This window comes from Polyodon spathula, chromosome 2, assembly GCF_017654505.1.
Source record: "Polyodon spathula isolate WHYD16114869_AA chromosome 2, ASM1765450v1, whole genome shotgun sequence".
In the NCBI taxonomy this organism is placed as follows: domain Eukaryota; kingdom Metazoa; phylum Chordata; class Actinopteri; order Acipenseriformes; family Polyodontidae; genus Polyodon; species Polyodon spathula.
Window position 1 is genome coordinate 20,078,188 of NC_054535.1, and position 22,307 is coordinate 20,100,494.

The 22,307-nt window shown below is 35.7% G+C and overlaps 2 protein-coding genes across 3 annotated transcripts in view; one reads left to right on the forward strand and one right to left on the reverse strand.

Annotated features, from left to right (window-relative positions):
* LOC121331156 (catenin alpha-2-like) overlaps positions 1–22,307 on the forward strand; it is a 511,986-nt gene that overhangs the window by 354,539 nt on the left and 135,140 nt on the right. The window lies entirely within an intron of this gene.
* LOC121331167 (leucine-rich repeat transmembrane neuronal protein 1-like) lies at positions 13,215–16,540 on the reverse strand. Its single transcript, XM_041278391.1, has one exon. The coding sequence runs from the start codon at positions 15,669–15,671 to the stop codon at positions 14,094–14,096; it is 1,578 nt and encodes a 525-aa protein (XP_041134325.1). The 5' UTR covers positions 15,672–16,540; the 3' UTR covers positions 13,215–14,093.

Below are 22,307 nucleotides of genomic sequence, written 5' to 3' on the forward strand. Positions count from 1 at the left end.
AAAAATTTATTTCTGCTGCCTTATTCATGTTTAAGACACACTCTATTGTAGCACCCATTAATCTGTTACTGTACTGTCATACCTGTGATTGTGCTTATACTTTGCTGTTTAACCAAAGTTTTAATACAATTTGAAATATGTTTTTTTTGATAAATATAAATGTCTATACCATGCTTCAAACTTGTTTGGGGAAACCTTGTTGTTAGGCCATTGACTGTGATTTCTGATTTCAAAATAATAAGTAACATTTTGTTAACCCTTCCTACTCTGTAGTAAAAACACACTTATGAAAAATATGCAGAAAGAAGATTGCATCCATTTGTGTTAGATTTTGATATTAATATTCATGCATTTGCTTATCTTTCTGTCACTGTATTGGTTTGCCAACTCCCACCCCCCCAACCCCCCATATAATAAGGAAATGGATACTAGTGTACTCTGACTCTGCTAAACTGGGACCAGCAAACACACAAGAGCCTCTTTTCTCCCTGTGCCTGACCCTTGACTGCCAATCTCGGTAAAGGAAAATAGTTTCTGGATTGCCTGGGGATGGAGAGATGTAAATCAAGCTGGGGTTTGGTTTAAACTGCTACCGTGAATGCCAGAGTCAGTAAAAAAAACTGATAACCGAGAGATAGAATTATCATCAATATAGAATATGTGATGATAGCGACCTGTTCAGAGCATGAACACAGGGAATAGCATTTTGTTTTCTCTCGCTTCAGTCAGTAATGCTTGACTATGGGTTGAGGTTGGAGGTGATAGTAATATGCTTGAAGACACATTAGCAATCTCTCTTTGTTTTCAGTCTCTTGCTAGTTTCAATAGTTTGCTGGAGATTAAGAGGAATCGCACAAAAAGTATCTGAGGAGAGCAGACATACTGGTTTATTCAGGTAGAGATGGTAATGATGGACACCCAAAGCACACAAAACAAAAACAACATATTTGCTTTCAGCTGTGATTGTTGAATGGAAGGCACCTATTGTATATTTAATGTCCAGAGGTCTGTTGAGACTGTGAAGGCGGCATCTCTCTGCTTTTCATACACCTGTTTAGTTTTCTTGTGTTGTCCTCCCTCCAACTCCTTCCCACTCCCTCCTTTGTGGTCACCAAAGAAATGCTTTATCACAAGGTTAAAGGGACAAATTAATTATCTGGAGTATAGCTTGGTATTGCACGCTCAGAAGTAAAATAATCTTCTATTGATATCTTTTTTTTTTTTTTAATGTGCCTGGTACCACTGAAGAATTATGAGGCTGCGTGACACTGGATTTTGAAATTAAATGTATTTCATTATAATTTTGTGAATGATTAAAGTTATTGAATTATGTTCAATTTAATTAAATAGATTTTATGATTTAATATTTGTGCAAGGGAGACAGAATGATGATTAAAAGTATGATTGAATGATAAATTGTATTCATAATTGTTGTAGATAACAGTCCAGTGTCTCTGGAGACAAAAAAGAGGAAGCCATCTCTCTGATGGCTTAATGATTATAAAACCAGTAAACAGAGCCTTCTATTTGTCTTTTGTTTTTATTCTTTGATTTAAGGGGCTTTTGGTAACTTCTTAACCCTCTATATGTATTTATATAGTTGGTTTCACATTTAATCCACTATCTTTGTATTTATTTATTTTTATTAAACATTAAACTGCACTAGAATATTCTAAATTGTAGAGCAGTGTCACATGTTGCAGAAGACGATAATGCAAATGTCCCTTTCTCCATTAATCACCATCATATGAAATACTCATTTACAGTCTTCTCATGTGTATGTGATTGATTTTTAAAACATTGCTTTATTATACATGGGATGATTCCAGCATATTTTGGGTCATCTCATCACTGCATCTGTGTCTGGTTAAACTCACAAGTGCCTGTGATGTTAGGCTATTTAATGATATCCATTCAAGTTGCAGAGTATACAAAAGCTTAAGCAGCTATGCACCTCACTTGTAAAATGCTCTGCTTCAAAATGTTCTGGAACTTCTACTGTATTCTAAATTTCAAAATCTAAAAATGCAATGTTTTTCTTTGTCAAAGCTTACTGTTAATAACGAGTGAATGTAACAGGCCTTGAGATGCTAATGAGTTACAGAAATACTGTATATTGTATTATATAATACCAGACCTGCCAAAGTCTAAAATAAAAACATGTTTACGATTTTCAATCTGTTTTCTAGGGTACATCACTCACAATACTTTATTTATTTGTTTATCTATTTTTAAATAAAGGCTACTTATGTGATCTTTTTGGTAAGAAACTATATCTGCACAATAACTGTAGACAAAGCATACCATAATGAAAGCCGCACAGTTATTATTATGAATGAACCACAGAGTTATCACTGACATAAGCCCAACAAGGTGTTGTTTTCTTTCCGATTTAGTTCCTGAGAAGAATAGTCATTGCAGTTATTACTTGCCTCTGTTATTGTTTTCTGTAAAATCTTGATATCCTGTCAGTTAAGAACAGGTTTAAAGTAAAGTAACCTTTCCTCCCACTCATGACAGTCTTGTTGTGTAAATGTCCATGCAAACGAATGTTTCGTTGCAGCCTATTTACAATGTGAATGAGAAGCATTAATGATCAAAGACAGGTAACCGGTAATCCTAACTTGGATCGAGGTGCTCTTTGGAGAATGCGCAAGGATTTTTGAACACAAAGATTGTATTTTAAAATGTAAAGCCCAGTAATGCCTTGATAAAGAATGCCAAGTCTGCCACACACCATACTATTGATGAGACACAGAGAACATCAGTTATTGCTGCATGGACATCTGCATTCACACCAAGCTTTAGGATAAAAAATGCCTGAAAGGTTTCAATACATTATTTCCAGACTTCAATCATTTATTTATTTATTTTTTTAATGCTACATACCCTTTGAGATTGCCTTCTGTTGGCAATTAACAAACATCACAAAAATCACACATTCAAAAATCGTTTTAAAACAGTTGACAGCTATGAAAGTTTGAAACCGGATCAATTGCAGAATGCAGCGGATATATTATAGGAACTGTGACATATTGAAGTTAATGTACGGCTGCAATTTGACAATTTGTGCCCATTTAAAAATCAGGGATCAAAAACCTTTTAGCAGAAGGCACAAACTCAGGTTTACTGGAGGGGAACATTGCTTTGGGGAAAAAAGGATGAAATGAAGAAGTACCAAAGCAATGGTAGATAAATCCTTTGGTGTTCGGTTTCATTCTCTGTGTTAACATTTTCCAATATTTACCATAGCCAACATTAATCTGTCAATGGCGCTGTCAGTGGAAAGGTCGGGCTATAAAGAGCAATTAAACATTTTACTTGGGAGAACTTGCTCGCTCCTATCTCTTTTTCTACTTCTGTCTGTAGATAAGCCCTTATACTGTAAAGCCTTCTATACTGTTTCTGATATTAGGATTTTAACAAAACACAGCTTTTTACCTTAAAGGCTAAATTATTTTCTTTTATTACAATTTACAACATTGTCACTGCCCCCATTTTTTGTTTTGTTTTGTTTTTTTTTAAAGATATTTTTCTTCTTTGTTTATATTATATACTTCAATTTGGAATATGCAGCGATTTCAAAGGCAATGCTATCGATGAAAAGTTGCTGCTGCCTCTAAATGCCTACAGTAATCCCTTCATGTTCTGTATTTCCAACTCACTTCAATCAAATCTTCAGAAAAAAAGTACTGGGATGCAACTTGTAATTGAAATATATTTATAGATTCAATAATATATTCAGTGCATATTTATACCGCAAGCGTGAGTATATCTAGCATGGGATACATTTTTCTATAAGTGGAATAACATGCTGTGAACAGGCTGGCTGGAGGTGAAGTCAGGCCAGGAAATGCAGTACATAGAGTGGTGAGTGCAAGGCGCTGGTGCGCAGATTTAATAATAAATAAATGGTTTAAACAAACAAAATAAAACACTTTTGTAAAGCAAAACGGCACGGTGGTCAAAACAAACAAACAGATACAGAACAAGTACTGTGCTGTTTCCACTCCAACACTGGTAGCAATTCTTATGATTTTAATTATTTTTCTCCTTCTATCTGCCATTCTTTGTGCCTGAACACACCAAGCACATGTACGAGAAACACTCACTCTTTTATGCATCTGTACTAAGACTTGATTGCTAATCAATCACTCAATTGAATCTCAGTACAGTCTGCACGTGAACTAATTGTGCACTCCCGGTGCCCCCATACAAATACCCACTCTAATCACCTAAAGTGATTGTGCAATCCCTGTGCCTAAATACAATTATATATTTTAAATCACCTGTGCTACATAACCCACATGCTTACCGGTAATAGTTAAGAATGTGCCTTTGCATACATTCCAATCCAGTGGTGTTCTGCTGAAATTCAGGAAAGAGCTGCGCTTCAGTAGTTTAAACAATAATGTCACTGTGGCAGAGCAGAGCTCTGCCCTTTATAAATTGGCAGTTATGGGGTTAAATTCCCCTACCTGCCTGGGTTTATTGTGTTCAGGTGGCTGGGGTTGATTAGAGTAATTAATGATCAATCAGCACCCAGCCATCTGACATAAAAGGAGGCCTCAACGTCTCATTAGGGAAAGGAGAGAGGTGAGGAAGCAAGTTGGTGTTTGTAGTTGCTGTTTTTGGTTTTGTGTTTTTTTTTTTTTTTTTTTTTTTTTCTCATCTAGTGAAGGCATCACCCAGCCTGGAAAGCTTTATTTTTGTAAGTTTTCTTTTGTTATTTGTTTAAATCCCTTTGTTTTTGCCCTTGTGCCCTTTTATTTTATGTTTATTTAAAATAAAAGTTTTTTTTTTTTTTTTTTTTTTTAAACTGCAGTGCTCTCTCTGGGCCTTTATCCACTTGCCAGTCTGTCACAGTCGCTGATAAATGATTTATAAAACTTTCTTACAACTTTTAAAATGTCTGAAATGATTTCAGACTTCTACTTTTATTTTGAGTTGGACCCCGATTTTCTAAATGTGTTTAGTCAAGAAATGTCAGTTACTGATCTTCCTGTGTCCGATTTGACCAGACAGCCTTTATTATATTAATTCATTAATGTTAACATGTTATTGCTATTTATTTTACATATATACATGTGGTATAAACTTAGGAGGGTCCTCATAAAGACAAATAAAAACTGTATTCTGTGAACGATCATTCATATCTCTCTCTCTCTCTCTCTCTCTCTCTCTCTCTCTCTCTCTATATATATATATATATATATATATATATATATATATATATATATATATATATATATATATATATATATGAGAGCGTGAGTTTGGAAGCTTGCATGGTGATGGTATTATGTGATTGTGTAAATGTAGGAGTGATTGGTTGATTGTTTAATTGTTTTATTGTGTAAGTGCTAAGTTGGTATTGAATAATAAATTGTCAGTCAGCCCTGTCTACATGGTATAAAAGGAAGACAGAGTTTTTGTTTATAGAGTGTGTAGGAGAAGAGTGAAAGCCTGTGTGGCATGAGTGTATTTGAAACTTATAGTTTGTACTTTTGTTTAAGTGGTTTTATTAAAAAAAATTAATTGTTCCTGAAAATCAAACCTTGTACTGAAAACTACACTAGACAGCACAATGTCATGTCACTATATCTAATCTCCTGTGAAAACTTCAAATATACGTATGATCCAGCCCTTCACTGCAAACTGATAAGATGATCAAATACCAACAGTTGTTGAACAAGCCAGTGGAGAAGCTATTGTTGTTAAACGGTGGCTCTTTTGAAATTTTGTATATGTTGCGTTTAATAGGTGAATGTTTATGGTATGCTGCAGTTATTCAACAACTGTCCAACTAGATTACAAAATGAGATCGTAGAATGAGTTATATTCACACTGTTCTGTTATTCCACGACAGAGATTTCACCACTTGTATAAAAACCCCACTACACATCATGCTTCTAAACTGGTATACAGTGAAAAGTTATTAAGTGAATATTGGTGACAAAGTGTATGAAAATAATTTACTTTCTTAAAAAAACTGGTACATTTTCCAAAAATGTAAAATATTTGTTTGATAGTGTTTCTGCTGTACTTGCTATACACCAGGTGAATGATAAGCAAGCAGTCCCAAAAGCTCTAGGAAGCTGCAATAATACTGACATCACTTATCTGCTAGGTGAGAAAGGACCTTCCATGCTCCTGTATTAAGGATGTCAGGTTTGGTAAATTACCAAAAAGTGATAAAAGAATGAATGAACCTAGAGTCTAAGGTTAAAAGAAAAAAGTCTGCAGACTGATGTAAGGATGAAAAATGAAAACAAATCAACAAAAAAGTTTTTTAAGCAAATTTTTAATGTGTGAGCCGGACATGATGTTACAGAGTTAAAAAGGATGAAATATTGTTTAATGTTCAGTTGCGTTCTCTTCAGCCACCCACAAAATTGTAGTTTTTGTGGGTTTACCGGTGCAAGATAAATGGTGCATTTTTTCATTAATTTCTCATAGCGCTGCTTCCCTTAGTCAGTTTGTGTGACAGATTATGTTTGAACCTTTCCCCTAAGCAAACCTCTCTGCATTAACAAAATCCCACAGTTCACCTGGCAATTTCAAATGCAGGAAGCCATTGCGTAACTAACTGTAAACAAATAATGAGACCTTTGCCTTTGCTAGTTATGTTTGATTGCTTTTATGCTCAAGTGAACTGTTTTCTCTGTCTTACACAGAGCCGTTCAGCAGTTAGGGATGGTACTGAGAGACCTAAAATATTGTTTTCTTTGCAGCCCCTGTCAGACTATTTTAATGGTAAAATAAATTGCATTTAAGTATCATTGCTCCCAGATTTTTTTTTTTTTTTTAAACTGATTGTTAATGGTAGCTTGAGGGAAGTGAATCCGGCTGGTAAGTTGTAAAGTGAATTTAGGGAGCAACACAAGTCAGTAAATAAAGCTCACTGAGGAGCAGTATATGAAGCAGAAGGTTACCCATGTACAATAGCTTTCTATGTATGTGTGGTAGATATATTTTTATTATTAGTCAGTTTTAAGCATATAAAAACTCAAAAGAATTTGAGTTCCAAAAAAACTTATAGGGCCAAAAAAAGACAGGGCTTCAATATATGAAAGATGAAAGAATACTGACGAGATGTTTTTGAACATGTAAGGGAGACCATTAAAAATGCAGGTATGGGCTCCAGAGTGGCTAAAGGCACTCTGCGTGGCATGCAGGATGCACGCTGTAGCCTGGAGGATGCCATTTTGAGTCCAGACTATTCCACTGCTGACCGTTTATGGGAATTCCCAGGTGCACCGCTCAGTTGGCCATTGTGTCCTCGGCTCACCACACACCAGCGACCCCTGTAAACTGATGCCTGCGGGCCTGCCTGTAAACTACCCAGAGCTGTGTGGTCCTCTGACACTGTAGCTCTGAGGTGGCTCAAGGGCAGGCCTGCATAGTGAAAAGAAGCGGATGGCTGACGGCACAAGTTTCGGTGGACATTTGTCTCCGTCTTCATCCCTCCCCAGTCAGTGTGGGGATGGCAGTGGTGTGCCGGGTTGAAATAAAAAAATAAAAAAATGGGCATTTTCAAATTGGGGAGAAAATCTGAAAAATAATTGGCGATTCCAAATTTATTTACATATAATTACACCTTTCTCACATTATTTAATGTATGGATCTTCTAACAAAATGAGTTGTTAACACTTTACATTGTGTCTCTAATTACTGTGTATTTACATAGTAATTGCTTAAATACATGTGTTACCTACACATAACCACAACGTTAGTATGTATAGTTACAATGTACTTAATGTTTACCGTAATTCTAAACCAAACCAAATCAAACCCTGACCCTAACCCTTTTCTGATGTGTACGTGTACATGTATTTAATAAGTAACAACTATGCAAATAACACAGCAATTAAAGACACTTAATGTAAAGTGTTACCCAAAATTATAAGATCAGGAAAGTAGCTTTGTGAAATACATGTTGTGAATGTACTGTACTGTACAATGTAGAGCCCCATTGTAACGTTTAACTAACTGTGTGCTAAGTGCATGTAGGAAATATCCTTAAATGTTAACAGTGTAACTACATAAATGTACCTGTATTTTGTGTATCCCACTAGTTACAATAAACCCTTTAGAAACCCTTAAAAATCTGACGTACAGAATGTCCTTTAGCAGGTTCACAAAAAAGAAAGACTAGAGTTATGAAATACAGTGTAGCCTTTTGAAAGGATTTGTTTTCAGATATGATTTATTATTATATTGTTATAATATTTGTATTAAGCATGCTCATTTCCATGCCATCAAGCACCCACAGGCATCTGTTGAACTGTTATCAATAGCTTCAGTGATCTATAGTGGTAATACCTAAGGGACAAACAAGAATGACATAGGGGCAATTTGGTACAGAGTGGAGAATGTCAATAAACGTAACTGAAATGCATTTAAGCTTAGAAACCCACTGAACAGTCATGTGGAATGAAGTCTGACTTCACACAGCACCAACATTTAACCCCCAGTTTAAAAGCTGTGTAATTACACTGTTAACAGCAGTTGTTATGAAAGGCGTCTTCTGGAGTCAGCAGGGATAGTACAACTATCCATTCTCTTTGTTGGAGAATTTTAAGCAAGAAGAACCACAATTGTCTAAATCAATCTGTCACTGTCTAGATGCCATTCAGAAATCAATAGTCAGTCCATAAGGTGTGTTTACTGGTGCAGTGATGCTTTATGAATGCAACCCTCTACCTATATTTTGCAATATATCCAATGGACAAGCACTGTATACTTTCTAATATGTTTTTAAATTTCAATGTGATGTTTGGTTTCAGTTTTGACTTAAAATTGCAGCGGTCTCAGTATCATACGTAGGGAAGCAAGCATTTCCTCTCACTCATTGTCGTATTAATCTGCCAAGCTAAAGAGCACCCTCTGCTGCACCAGTTGCTAGTCTGGTCTAAATCTGCCATGTGCTCGGCTTTGGAAGAGTGAAATGCTTTGTGGCAAACATACCTGTTCAGTCTTTTACAATCATGGTATCGTAACAGGCTGGAATGTGTAAAAAATTAAGCTTCCTGTGTTCTCACATTTTAATACCCTTCAGTGTGAATGATGTGGCCTCAAGCATGCGTTTGCATGCCTCTTAGAATATGGAATGATTCTCAGAATGCAAAATGCCAGGAATATCATATTCACTCACCCGGTACTTTTCTAGATCTTTTTTTTCTTTTCTTGGAGTGCTCTTATGATCACAGTTTAAAGAACAGTAGTTTCCATATTTTTCAAGTAATCTTTATAGGTCCACACCCCCCACCCCCACCCCCCTAGTCATCTCACTCATCACTTTGTTGCATTCAGTATCATTTAAATATGGGAAATTCTTTACTGAAACCTCACAAAAAATATTTTTTATAATCAAACCATTTTCAGTTTAATAAAAAAAAAAAAAAAAACAAACAGACAGGTTTAGTAGATTATAATGCAACAGCAAAATACAGCACCATATAACAGTACTACCATAACAAAACATCACAAAATGTTTGATTGTGGACACAAACACAATCAGGAGAGGAAAAAATGATAGACAATTATACTGTCAAGTGCTTTTACACATTAGTTATTTTACACAATATAAAAATAATTCAGTCTATGTTCAGAAAACTTTATAAATGATTCATGTATATCGTGTCTATTTATTAGTCATTTATAGTTAATTAGAAATGGGTAAAATCATGAATCACAGCCTGATTTTAATACTATCATATGTGATTGTTCATTTGTAGTATTAATTAAAACAAGGAGATGTTTTTTAACACTTTATATTAACCTAGCAATAATTTCCAGTAATGACTATTGTTATCAGCTATTACTAATGCAGCCAAATAAATAGTATATGTCATATAATTTCATGCAGATTTTAACTTTTTATATGTTTTTCATGATTTCTTTATGAATATTGGTAACTGTGTAATTACCATACCTGATGTAATCAATTATGTTAGAATTACTTGGTAACTATTGTAACTGTAACTACGTAGTAATTGGTGTTACTATGGAAGGAAGTGCCATCGGCAGATACCTGCAGCAGTAGTACCCATGTAGTAATTACAACATTATACCACATAGTCCAATGATTGTTTTACAGCCAGTTCAAAAGTTAGCAGTCATGTGTCCCTGCTTCCGAAGCAGTCTGTTTTGGGTACGTATAATTCATGCAACATACAGTAGAATGCAGTCCGATGCAGGGTTCATCAGCGGGACAGCGTAGAAGCGGTGATAAATTCAGCTTCCAGAAAAAAAATAAAAAAAAACATGTGTACCAGGAGCATTTTAAGAGACCACTAAACCTGCAATGTAAGTGTCCCTTTTTTGAAGCTGCTGGCAAAATACAACTTTATAGGTTCATGCTGTCTAGCTAGCATTCACACAGCTGTTGCCAAAAGTTTTGCATCACTTAGAATTTTAGGATTGAGATGTCATTAAATAAAATAAATATATATATATATATATATATATATATATATATATATATATATATATATATATATATATATATATATATATATATATATATTTTAGATTTTTTTTTTAACATCATGTAATAAAAGAAACTACAAAAATGATATTGCAAAAGTCTACCGGAAGCCATAATAGATGTGCAAATATTATTTTTTTGTCAGTTTTCTGTGAAGTATATTGAAAACTGCAAAGTGGTATGTAATTCAATACATTAACGTAACATGATTAAGCAGGTTTCATTCAACTTTATGAAGCAAAATTAGTTAATTCTTTATAGAGAGTGATGCAAAACTTTTGACCAATGCTGTACAACTTGGGTCACATGAAATTTCAATGATATACCCACTGTCAAAGCAACCTTTATTTTGCAGATGACATTAATATGCACAATTACTTCAATATCAAGAGATTATGGGGTCTATTTTAATCTAAACAGCATCAGGTCCTAATACAGTACAACAACCCTTCAATTCCTGTTTTTCCTCCAGAGGTAATTTTATTAGCCCCTCATTAACTTGACAAAATACCATACAAAAATGAAAGCTGTCAGCCAGCGATGGCACTAAAGCAGGTTTACGAGTTTCTGGGCAACAGTAATTAGATCTTGTTAAATTAGACCCCATAAATACAAACAATACAATGCATTATCGTTTTATACGAAAATGTAATTGTCACTTTATACAGTCGCCACCACTTTATCGGGACACCTAGGGAAGAAGTAAAGAATATCCTGAATAAGCGGCTGTTCCAATTAAACGAGAGGCATTTGAGACAGCCTTAGTCATTTTTTTTTTAAATTTTATTTTTATTCCTAAACAAAATGAATTGCTGTTTTTATTTCTACATGAAATGAAAAAGAATGAAGTCACACTTATCACAAGGCGAGGCATCTGCGATGTTGACACGCCAACTTTATTTGCAACAGCAGCCTGAGAAACCACGGGAGACTCAAGAGTTCAATGTGGTTTTAAGCAATTTACGCAAGTCACAGCGTAATCAAGGACTCGCTGCACTCTGCTACGCAAACATGTCTTGCTCTGAAAAGAAATCTCTGTTAATCATTTGAATATGCTGTATCCCAATTAAATGAAGTGATGTTCCAATTAAATGTCATAAATAGCATTGGGAAGAACCGTCTCCCAGAGTTGTATCCCATTTGCAGAAATCCCGATTATCAGTATCCCGATTATGCAGTGCCGACTGTGCTAAAATGATTTTAGTAATTTGTGCACACTGTAGTTTACACTGTAAAAATCACTTACCTATACCATTCAAGTTGTACATTAAAATGTAAAAAGAGAAGTCCTAGTGACTGTATGTCAGTATGTGGGACTGAATGTCATTAGTGCATTGTAGAAATACATTATTTATTGTACTGGAGAAGCAAAGCAGAGAAATACTAGAATAATGATAGCTCTTCTTTTTCTGCAGTTTATGTGGTTATTTTTGTTTTAAACGTTATTAAGTAATCTTGACCAATTTTGTCTAGATTTATTTTAACCGTAAAATGGACCCTGAAGTACTGCATGTTGTTACTGAACCCACCCCTACAGTTTGGTACTGGCTGAAGAAGTGTAAATGAGAATAAGCACTTACAGTACATTGCCTTCCTGGTGCATTCACACAATACAGAAATGATATTTCAAACTTGTGGGATATTTTCATGTTGTATACTTTCAAATGATGCACATGAGTACATGTGTTATACAAGAATGATCAACTGTGAAAGGGGTTGATGGATTACTATATAAAACAGAAGACGAGCTGTAAATCACTCGGATTCAGCTCAAACAACAGCATACCATAGCAAGTATTTATAGAGCCTATTTGTCTCAGGCCCTGTTTGCTTTTAATTTACACATTGCTTTGCAATGTTATGATGTTGTTCAACCCCAAAATATTAATTGTGTGTTATTATTATTTTAGATTTTTGCTGAGTGTAAAATCCAAAAAACCTTGTCTCACATTTTCCAATTTGATCTTCTTGATTATCACATACAGTACAATGATATACATCTGTTTGTATAAATATTGACCCTGTGCTTTTTGTTTGTCATTTTTACTAATTTCCCAACTTACTGTATGTTTAACATTTTCAATATCTAGTTCTCACCCTTCAATATAGTTTTATTAGACCTATTAAATTGTGTATATTCGGCATTACTTTAATGTTATTAATTAAATACTGAGAGTTAAATTATCAACACACACACACACACACATACATACATACACATGCACGCACACACACACACACACACACACACACAAAAATCCACAGATGTAATAAAGGAATTCATTTTGTAAGGGGTTACACATCCTATACTAGCCACTGGAACAGGTTCAGTGATGGTTGATGCACACACTCAAGTGGTTTTAAGTAATTCCTCTGCTGTTTACAGGAGTCAACAGTTGTGTGTGGAATGCAGGATGCCAAGAAGTGCTGCAGCATTGCACCCAATAATTCAGTGTTAAAACAGACCCTATTCACAGCAGTGGAAAGCTGTATTGCTTTATCTTCTGTTGCTGATATAAAAACACTAGAGAGCAGCCTACACTGTTTCTTACTGCCACCAGTTCTAATATGCAATGTATTAATACATCAACCAAATTAGAGACGCAAAACACACAAACAACCCTTTATATATCTTTGCAGTACAGCATGTGCAAAATCGCACTGTAATTAAAGCATTGTGAAAATCCATAAGCAACATTGCTCTGTAGGTTTGCTATTGGTTCTGAATTTATGTGTGCCTTTTTCTAGCATAAGGCAAAATAGATTTTAAGCCCAGATAACAAGATGTAATATCCATTATCTGTTTTCATTGATTGAACTGTTTTGTTTTGTTTTCTCTTGCCGTGAGGAGGCAGCTTATATTAATGTAAACCTGATTATGTGACACAATCATGACATTACTAAATTTCAAGATAAGCATCTTCACTTTTGTAGATTACATGTTCTTCTGTTTGAGATGTAATTGGAAAAAAATGATTCACCACTTATGCTCTCAATTCATTATATGGGTACATCTCATTGAATTTACAAAGATAAGTAGAATATCAAAATGTGATGCACTATATCCCCCCAACATTTTTAGATTGCAGTTGCCCATATGGAAATGTATTGCAGTTAAAAAGACTTAAATCAAGGGCAGCACTAAGAAAGTAATTCACCAGCCTTCCATTTCAAAAGCAGTATTTCATGATGGTGGAAATAATAAGTGCTCATATAAGTTAAAAACTTCTAAAGACTAGGATACTGTAAATAACATTTTATTTAAACATTTTAGTTTACAAAAGAAATAGGATAGCTTGCATCTTTGTTGACTTATGCATGTCTGCTTAACAGATTTTACACAGAAGGGATAATAACAATTCTGATCAGCTGTCCATTGATGTTCAAATATCCTGAAGTTGAAAGACACATTAAAGCTCAAATATTCATTTTTGTTTTGTGGGAAACCAACAAACAAACAAAAAAAACTACACAGCCCCACTCACGTCACGTCAACAGGTCCCTCAGCAGCTGTTTTGAGAACAGTAAATCCATCTTCACAGTCTCTGTTGGTCCTACGCAGTGCAGTGCAAAGAATGTTCATTTTAATTCCAGCATTGCGTCACACTTCACACTCTCTTGATGGGTGTTGGTGACAGGAGCAAGATCCGTACTCATTAATGATGACCAGAGCGCCCTCAATGTGGTTGGGTTTGTAATCTACGTAGTACTCCTGGGCAGATGTGGCAGCCATTTGCTGCATGGTCTGTTTCTGCTTCTGCTTGCGGCGTTTTGTGGTGAAGCATTGCCTCAGGTGTCGCAGGCTGGCAGGAAAGCATTTCCAGGAAACATACAACATCAACACAATAATGAGGAAGGAGAAAATGAGCGCCATTGTCCCTGTGACTACCTTATGGATGTGCATAGTGTTTTCAAGGTTCTCATTAACCGTTGTCACTGTAAATGAATCAGTCACCAGTTCCCCTTCTATATCCTGCATGTTATAAGGTGTTATGGTGGGTCCTTCATCACTATAAACATCTTCCCTATCCTTGGTTGCTGTGTATGTATCTGTATAGGCTGTGACATCTATTGGATCTTCACAGAGCTGGAATGCATAGACAGCATCTAGAACATCCTCACCCTGTGTGTATTCAGGGGTGGCGCACAGTAAGGTATTATCATGCTGGCCCTGGAAGTTGCTTAGCCAGGATGCCAGAGAACACACATTCCTGCCACAGTCCCATATGTTCCCCGACAGGCTGATGCTGGTGAGGGATGTCCAGGAGTCTAAGATTCTTTGATCAATGTAGGTTAGCCTGTTGGAATCTATTTGCAGGGATTTCAGGTTAGGCACAGCTTCAAAAACGTGAGGTTCAATGTATTCAATCTCGTTCCCTGAAAGGTCTATTTTTTCTAGAAAATTCCATGTCCAGTCTAGCGTGTTAACCACGATGGTTGCTTTATTTCTATGCATGTACAGGGATCTCAGGGAGATAAGTCTGGGGAAGTGGGCGAGGTTGACTTTCACCAGTTTGTTGTGCTCAAGGTGCAGCTCAGTAAGCTTAAACAATCCTGCAAAAGAGTTCCGAGCCAGGCTTTGCAGCTGGTTGTAGCTCAAATCTAGAAACTGCATGCTACGGCAATCCTGGAAAATCCTCACTGGCACAAACTTGAGTGTGTTATACCGCAAGTGTAAAGTGGTTAGCTTCCTAAGGCCATGGAAAAGCTCTGGCTCCAATACCTGTAGGTTATTGTAAGATAAATCCACATTACGCAGGTTGGGCATGGGGCTGAAAGTGGTGTTGGGGAGGGTCTCAATCTTGTTGGAGCTGAGAATGAGCTCTTTCATCCTGCGCAGCCTCTGGAAAGCATTCTCCTCCACAGTGAAGATGTGATTGTGATCCAGATAGAGCCATGTGAGCTGCATTAACCCCACAAAGTGTCCGTCACGCAGCTCTGAAAGGCTGTTGTACCGCAGAGACAAGCCCATGATACCCGAGAGGTTGCGAGGTATCTCTGTCAAATTCAAAGACTCGCAGTATAATAGCCTGCCATCACACCGACACATCTTCGGACACATACTCTCCGCAACTGGAAACATTTTTAAAAAGATGCCCAGTGTGCACAGTATCAATCCTGGGGGCTTTCTTAGCAGCCACTTTAGGTATAGACCAATAAAAAGGAAATCCATTAGCATGAATATTCCTAGATCTATCAGAGAAAAAGTCCATTGAATCTTTGAAATTCTACATCATTTTTATAAACTCCCATCCAAAATGCTTTCTGCTTTTCAGCAAGGAGGAGTCCTGCCACAACAACAAAATTAAAGAATGAATAGTAATAAAAGGCAAATTACTTTGTTCATGTCAGATACCAAAGAGAAAGGAGAGGATAAAAAAAGCTTTCTTCATGAACCATATGAAAGGATTTCTTACTCACCCATTTCCAGAGACACAAGCTCTATTCAGCTGCTCTCTTTGTGGGTCTAATTATGTGCGACTCTGAGAAAGACCCCACTGTGGTACAAATTCAGTCCCTTTTTCAGTTCACACACAAATCTGGCAAGCCTACAATGTCTTAGTTCTCTTCAGCTGAAAGAGGATTCCAAGTAGCTTTCAGCTGACTTGTAGAAACTGCAAGTTTCCCTGGTTGTATGCATGAGCTTTATCCTCTCTCTCCTGTCTCTATGTGATGATCAGAGGGAGGGAAAAAGTCCTTAAAACTCTTTTCTGCGAATGAGTCCTCCAATCTGTCAACACAAATTACTGTCCATCACTTGAAGTGACCAGTGACCAGGGCGACCTTAAATCCTCGGAGACAGCTTGCTATTCATTCAGTGACTGTCTGAGAATGCAGCGAGGGTTCCTTCTTTTCTTTTTTGTGTTTTAGCCCCTTTCTACATTTTTCATTCTTTCTTATAGATTATTCACTTTACTGGGAGGTGATGCTCAGAAGAGAAGCCGGCTTCTTCAAATAAAGGCTCCCCTCCCTTTACAGCAGAGTTGTGCGCTGGCAGTGCATGCAGAAGCACCTTGTGTTCACTGAGTGTCGTAAGCCACTCACGATTCAGGCAGGGCTGCTGTGTGCTCTTTCTCTCTCTCTCCCTCTCTCTCTCTCCCTCTCTCACTCCCACTCGCTCTTTCTCTCCCCCTCTCTCTCCCTCAGACATTGGCAGATTGGAAAGGGGTTGGGTATAAAATCTTGGTTTTAATGATGCAGTGAGCTAATGCATGCTCTTTTTTAATGAAATCAAACATGCTATCTCCCTTCTCCATTCTTGCAGTTAGAATACTGTTTCTTCATTTAGCTGGAAGCTTTAAATCCATTGGTTGTCCTATACAGCAGTATATATGTATTTAACCTTTGATATGTGGAAAATTAGCTTGTCTTTAAATTATAGAGCAAAACCCGATGCCTAAATATTGATGTACTTAATGTGTGCTGGAGAAACATTTTGAATTAACTTTTGAATCCGTTATCATAGCTACAGCAAGGTGCCCTAGAGGCACTGCACGAGTTGTAGACACAATTTAAAGTCTTTTCAAGGCTGACGCAGACATCAAAGCTACATTCTAAATTACTCTATTTAAGACATTGTTTTCCTTATTCAAACACATTTAGTACTGTTAAAAAAAAAAAAAAAACTAGAGTATGGGTGGCTAACAGATATGGCAAGAAAGGTTATGCATCACCCATTAATGACACTTAGCAGATAGCAACAGTAGAGTGTGGTAATGAGGATATCATCGTTGACACTTTCCATCTCAGTGTGGATGGACTGTTGTGGTCACTTTGAGCAGGACCTGTAGATGTGCTATATATATATATATATATATAGATATATATATACTATATATATATATAGATATATATATATATATATATATAATCATCTTCAACCTTTTTAATCCACTGCTGGATGAAGGCTTCCACAAGATTCTTCCACAAAAGCCATCATGTGTCATCATCCAACATGTTTCCTAATTTCATCTTGCCATCTTCTTGTAGATCTTCTTCTTGGTTGCTTTATATCTCTTGTGAGCCAGTCTAATATGTCCTATTCTTCTTGTTACATGTCCGGCCCACTGCCATTTCAGTTTCTTAGCTCTTATATTAACATTGCATACTTTTGTTTGCGCTCTTATCCATGCCTTCCTTTTCCTGACTCGTTTTGTTATTCCCAGCATGTATCTTTTCATACTCTGTTGAGTCGTTTGTAATTTTTGAGTCATTTTTGCATTGAGGGTCTAGGTCTCGCATCCATAACTTAGCACTGGCAGCACGCATTGTTTGAAAACTTTCCTCTTGAGGCATAAGGGAAGTTTCCCTTTCAGAATCATGCTTAATCTTCAAAAGGTACTCCAGACCATTTTTGCTCTTCTGTTGATTTTGCACATTTGGTTCTACATAACCAAAACTAACTGTCTTAAGTATATGTAGTTATTGACTTCTTCAAGCTTGATCCCATTGACTTAAATTGCCCGTGGAGTGGTATATTTATTGAGTCTTCTTCAGGTTTATTTCCATGCCCGCTTTGATGCTAGCCTCATGTAGTTTTTGTATTCTTGTTTGTAATTTTCTGGGCATGTTGTAAATATGAGGATGTCATCAGCAAATCGTAGGTGATTCAAGTAGGTTCCATTGATCTTCAGCCCCTTATTTTTCCCAGTCTAGTGTTTTGAAAATGTCTTCTAAGGTGGCCGTGAAGAGCTTTGGGGAAATTATATCTCCTTGACAAACTCCTTTTTAAATCTTGATTCTATCACTGTCTAACTGTTGATGTTGCATTCTTGTATATGGTATAATTGCATACATATACTGTATATAATATGTAAAGTTGTTTAAATGTATTATTTTGCATTATTGCTGTACAAGTGTGGACAAATTAAATAATTCAGCTAGTGAGTTTGATTCCGCCTTGTCAACCCAAACCTTGCCCTTTTACTGTTGTACAGAGCATTGAACTATGACACAGCATTAATATGAACAGAACATGTATTCTTTCTTTTTTAAAGGGCATATATCCAGTAACTTTAAAACAGCTCACAAATGTTACTGTGCAAGCTTTTAATATATTATTCTTCTACTTATTGGCCAGGAGTCTTAAGGTCTAAAAGACCTCTTGCAATAACATTTTCTGTTACTTTAATTACAAATATTAAGGAAAGCTATCAAATATGTTGTGTCTGCCATTATAATATACAAACGTCCCTCTTTAGTCTAGGGTTTATGTACATTTCCTCTATTACTCTTGGGATTATGCCACGTGCAATATACTGTATGTGTCCTTTAAAATATGCATGTGAAATTAAAAAGGAATTGAACAAATCAAATTCAATACGTGCAAAACTTTTTTGCCAAGCTACCATTAATTACATAATTGATCTAATGCTAAATAACAGCCTTCATTAAGTAATACTAAAGCAATACTTTTTGATTTAAATACAATTATAAGGAGGGCCATGTGACTCAATACTTTACCAATATGGGTTACCAATCTTATGTCATTATTTTAATAATTATGTTTAATATTTGGAGATTAAGATATATGTATCTCATTTGTGGAGAGGTGCTGAATAATTTATATGGGTAAAATTATTTTAAATCAAAAATTAACAAACCAATGAAAAGTGTTTACAACTGGAATGTAATTTATTTTTAAAGAGGGCTGATTTTATTTGTCTTTACCAGCCTCTCTATAGCTGTAATAGATGGCTTCACCATTAGCTAATGATCTGGTGCACTGGAATGACTCTACACAGTGAACAGGAGATGGGAATACCTAAATTTTACAGTTTTGACTTTTACTAGTTTAGCTGTAGTAGACGTTCATGTTCTTGAGGGACAACGATTTGGGCCTAAGAGGTGACATTAATATTCCCCAAAACCCTGTCTTTTTTTCAGATGATAGAAATTCCATCTCATTCAATGAAAGGAGCTTGAACTCCGCTGCCATCTTCAGTCACGTTTAATTAGAATAAGTCAATAGAAAGTCAACGGATATACTGTATTTAACATAAGTTTCAAAACTATTTTTAAAAATACATACAGTCAAACCTGCTCATGCGACCACCTTTATTTAGCAACCACCTGGTCAAAGTGGTCATTTTAAATTCCTCCCAATATTATCTGTGCTTTTATTTAACTGTATCAAGTGACCACCTGTCTAACGCGACCAGCGACCACAATTCTCTTACTCAGCAACGGACTCAAACCTGTATTAAGCACCGTCACACAGGGCTATTGTTTATCAGAAAAATAAGGTTTTAAATGGCACGTCCTAAATTCAAAGGAATACGTTAACCATTTTATCGGTCTTTTATCCTTAATCAATAAAGCAACAGCGCTGTCTTGTAAAGGAAGAGAGAAAACTTGAAGAAACAAAAGGTCCTTCCTAGAATGACAGAATTACAGTTATTAAACTGGTAAAGAGAATAAGTGCCAGAAAACCTGTTGAAAAATTTGGCACTAGAAAGATAAAGATGCAGATACAGCATTTTGAAACGGAAAGAACTAAGCTTGAAGTTTTGAGCAGATTCAATATCTTAATTAAACTGTTAATTACTAAACAACGTCGCTTCTTTTTACTTTGATGTCCTGATTGACTTGCTGATTCTGTTTCACCTTCTTCATTATTCAAACACAAGAGCAAGCAATGACATTAATCTCTTCCCCTAAATGCTACTTTAACTTGCATTTGGTTCTCGCACTTGCCTGGGAACTAGTTAGCTTCCATTGTGTCTGTTTTGTGTGGTGTTGTTCTTTCCCGCTAATTTAACAGAATGTTCTCATAACTAGGATGTAGCACCTTAATACTTAAAGGCAAACCGTTAAAAGGAAAATAAAGACTGAAAATTAAAGCCAAACTTACAAGAGTATGAAAACAATGTGCGCGGTTTCAGGATGCAATGAATCAACACGTACCTGAAAGGCAGACACCGGCATTGAAATTTACAAAGGATTTAAAACATTGTATGTGATCTGAGACAGGCAAGCTTCATTATGTTCACAAAAATGATTTGTTTGTAAATGCGTTATCTAAACGAATGTTATTAAATTACATACTTACTTTTGTTCATATTACATCTTCTGACTTTTACAGTGTATGCAAGACATACATAATCACAGAAAAGTGTGTAGTAGACAAATAGAAAATTCATAAGCTACGGGCCCTCTTTTAAGAGACTATCTGTGTCCCTTGAGTGGTCTCTTGATACAGGGTTGACTGTATTTTTTATTTAAAATAAGGATTTGATACTTTGGTTTAAAGATGCTTTACATGTATATATAATATGACGATAAAAGCAGAGTAAGGTCCACTTAAAACATATTGATCAAATAGTTAAATTAGGATTTAAGTAAATCTGAAAAGTGTATAATTCTGTTTGAGTAAAGTTTGATGCACAAAAAGAAAATACTATACTCCAGTGAAAGACACGATGCATTATGATTGTCCATGCAAAGAAACCATTTTTTCTCGTGGGCAGGATAAACTTTTTCCATACACCAAACCAATATATATCAACTAGCAATAAACTATGCAGTACCATGAGATTGGTTAGCAAGATTATGTATATAACATGTTTTGTTTCCTTTAGATATGCTTAATCATATCCTATTTTCTTCTGCTAATGTTTCCTGTGACATTAGGTTTTTAACCACACTAATCTATGTGGTTGATTTAGAAAATGTGTGCTTCATTAGAAAATATCTCACTGGTCTGATCTTGTATGATGCAAATGCATACTTAGATCACCTGCATATCAAGGATTACAGTATAGCCCTAGTATTTTCCATGTATTTTGTTTAGTTCTCAGGTAGTTCTCATGCCTTCCCTTCATGTAGGTGAACTGGTTACTAGACCAGCCTTCATCTCTATCAGACTGGTAAAACTATATTCAGAATTTTAACAGAGGCAGTACTGTCTGTACTTACGTTTATTGTCTATTGTACTTACGTGCTTGTAATGGACTTTACTTGTATAAGCAAATATTTTTACTATAAGTTTCATTGTTCTTAGTTGAACTCACTCTTAAATGTAATTCTTTACTGTATTCTTTATTTTGCTCTTTGAATTTGATCTTATTTTCTACAGATGTTACTGTACTTTATAACTGCTCTATCTGCAATATAATATTCTGTAATGAGATATTTTGTAATGTGATACATTGTATTGTGATATTTTGTAACAACTGTAAGTCACCCTGGAAAAGGCCATATGCTAATAAATAAACAATAATAAAATAATACCTACCATACCACTTTGACCCTATAATAACCCATTCGGTATTTTCCACAATGTTAATAAATCATTAAAATACAATACTTGGAAAGAAGTATAATACCCTATCAGGATCTGCCTCTGAATAGGTTTGTTAAATAGATACCCTGTTTATTTTAGTTAGAAATCTCCGCAAGGTTATTCTAAAATAAAACAAAACAACAACAACCAGGTAGTGCTGTATATAGGGCACATATATTTGTCCAGGACTGTCAGTGCTTTGAAGACACCAGAATAGAAGATTCTTACTGTGGACATTAGCAGTGACAACCTAACTTCTGATGAGATGATAAATACTATATGAATGTGAACTTGTGGATTAAGTATTTCAGCAGTTCAGTCTTCTGTTTTTTTGTAGGCCTACATTCTGTCGAACTTAAAGGTTGCATTCCTCTAAAGCAGAGAAAACATGTTTAATGCATTCAACACTATACAAAATCCTGGGCTTATCCTCAACTATGAAGGTTAGTATACGTACTCTGCTTGCAATCATACTGCCTCCCTACTTTCAAGATATCTAACATATATACTATACAAATTCAGTGGCATTTG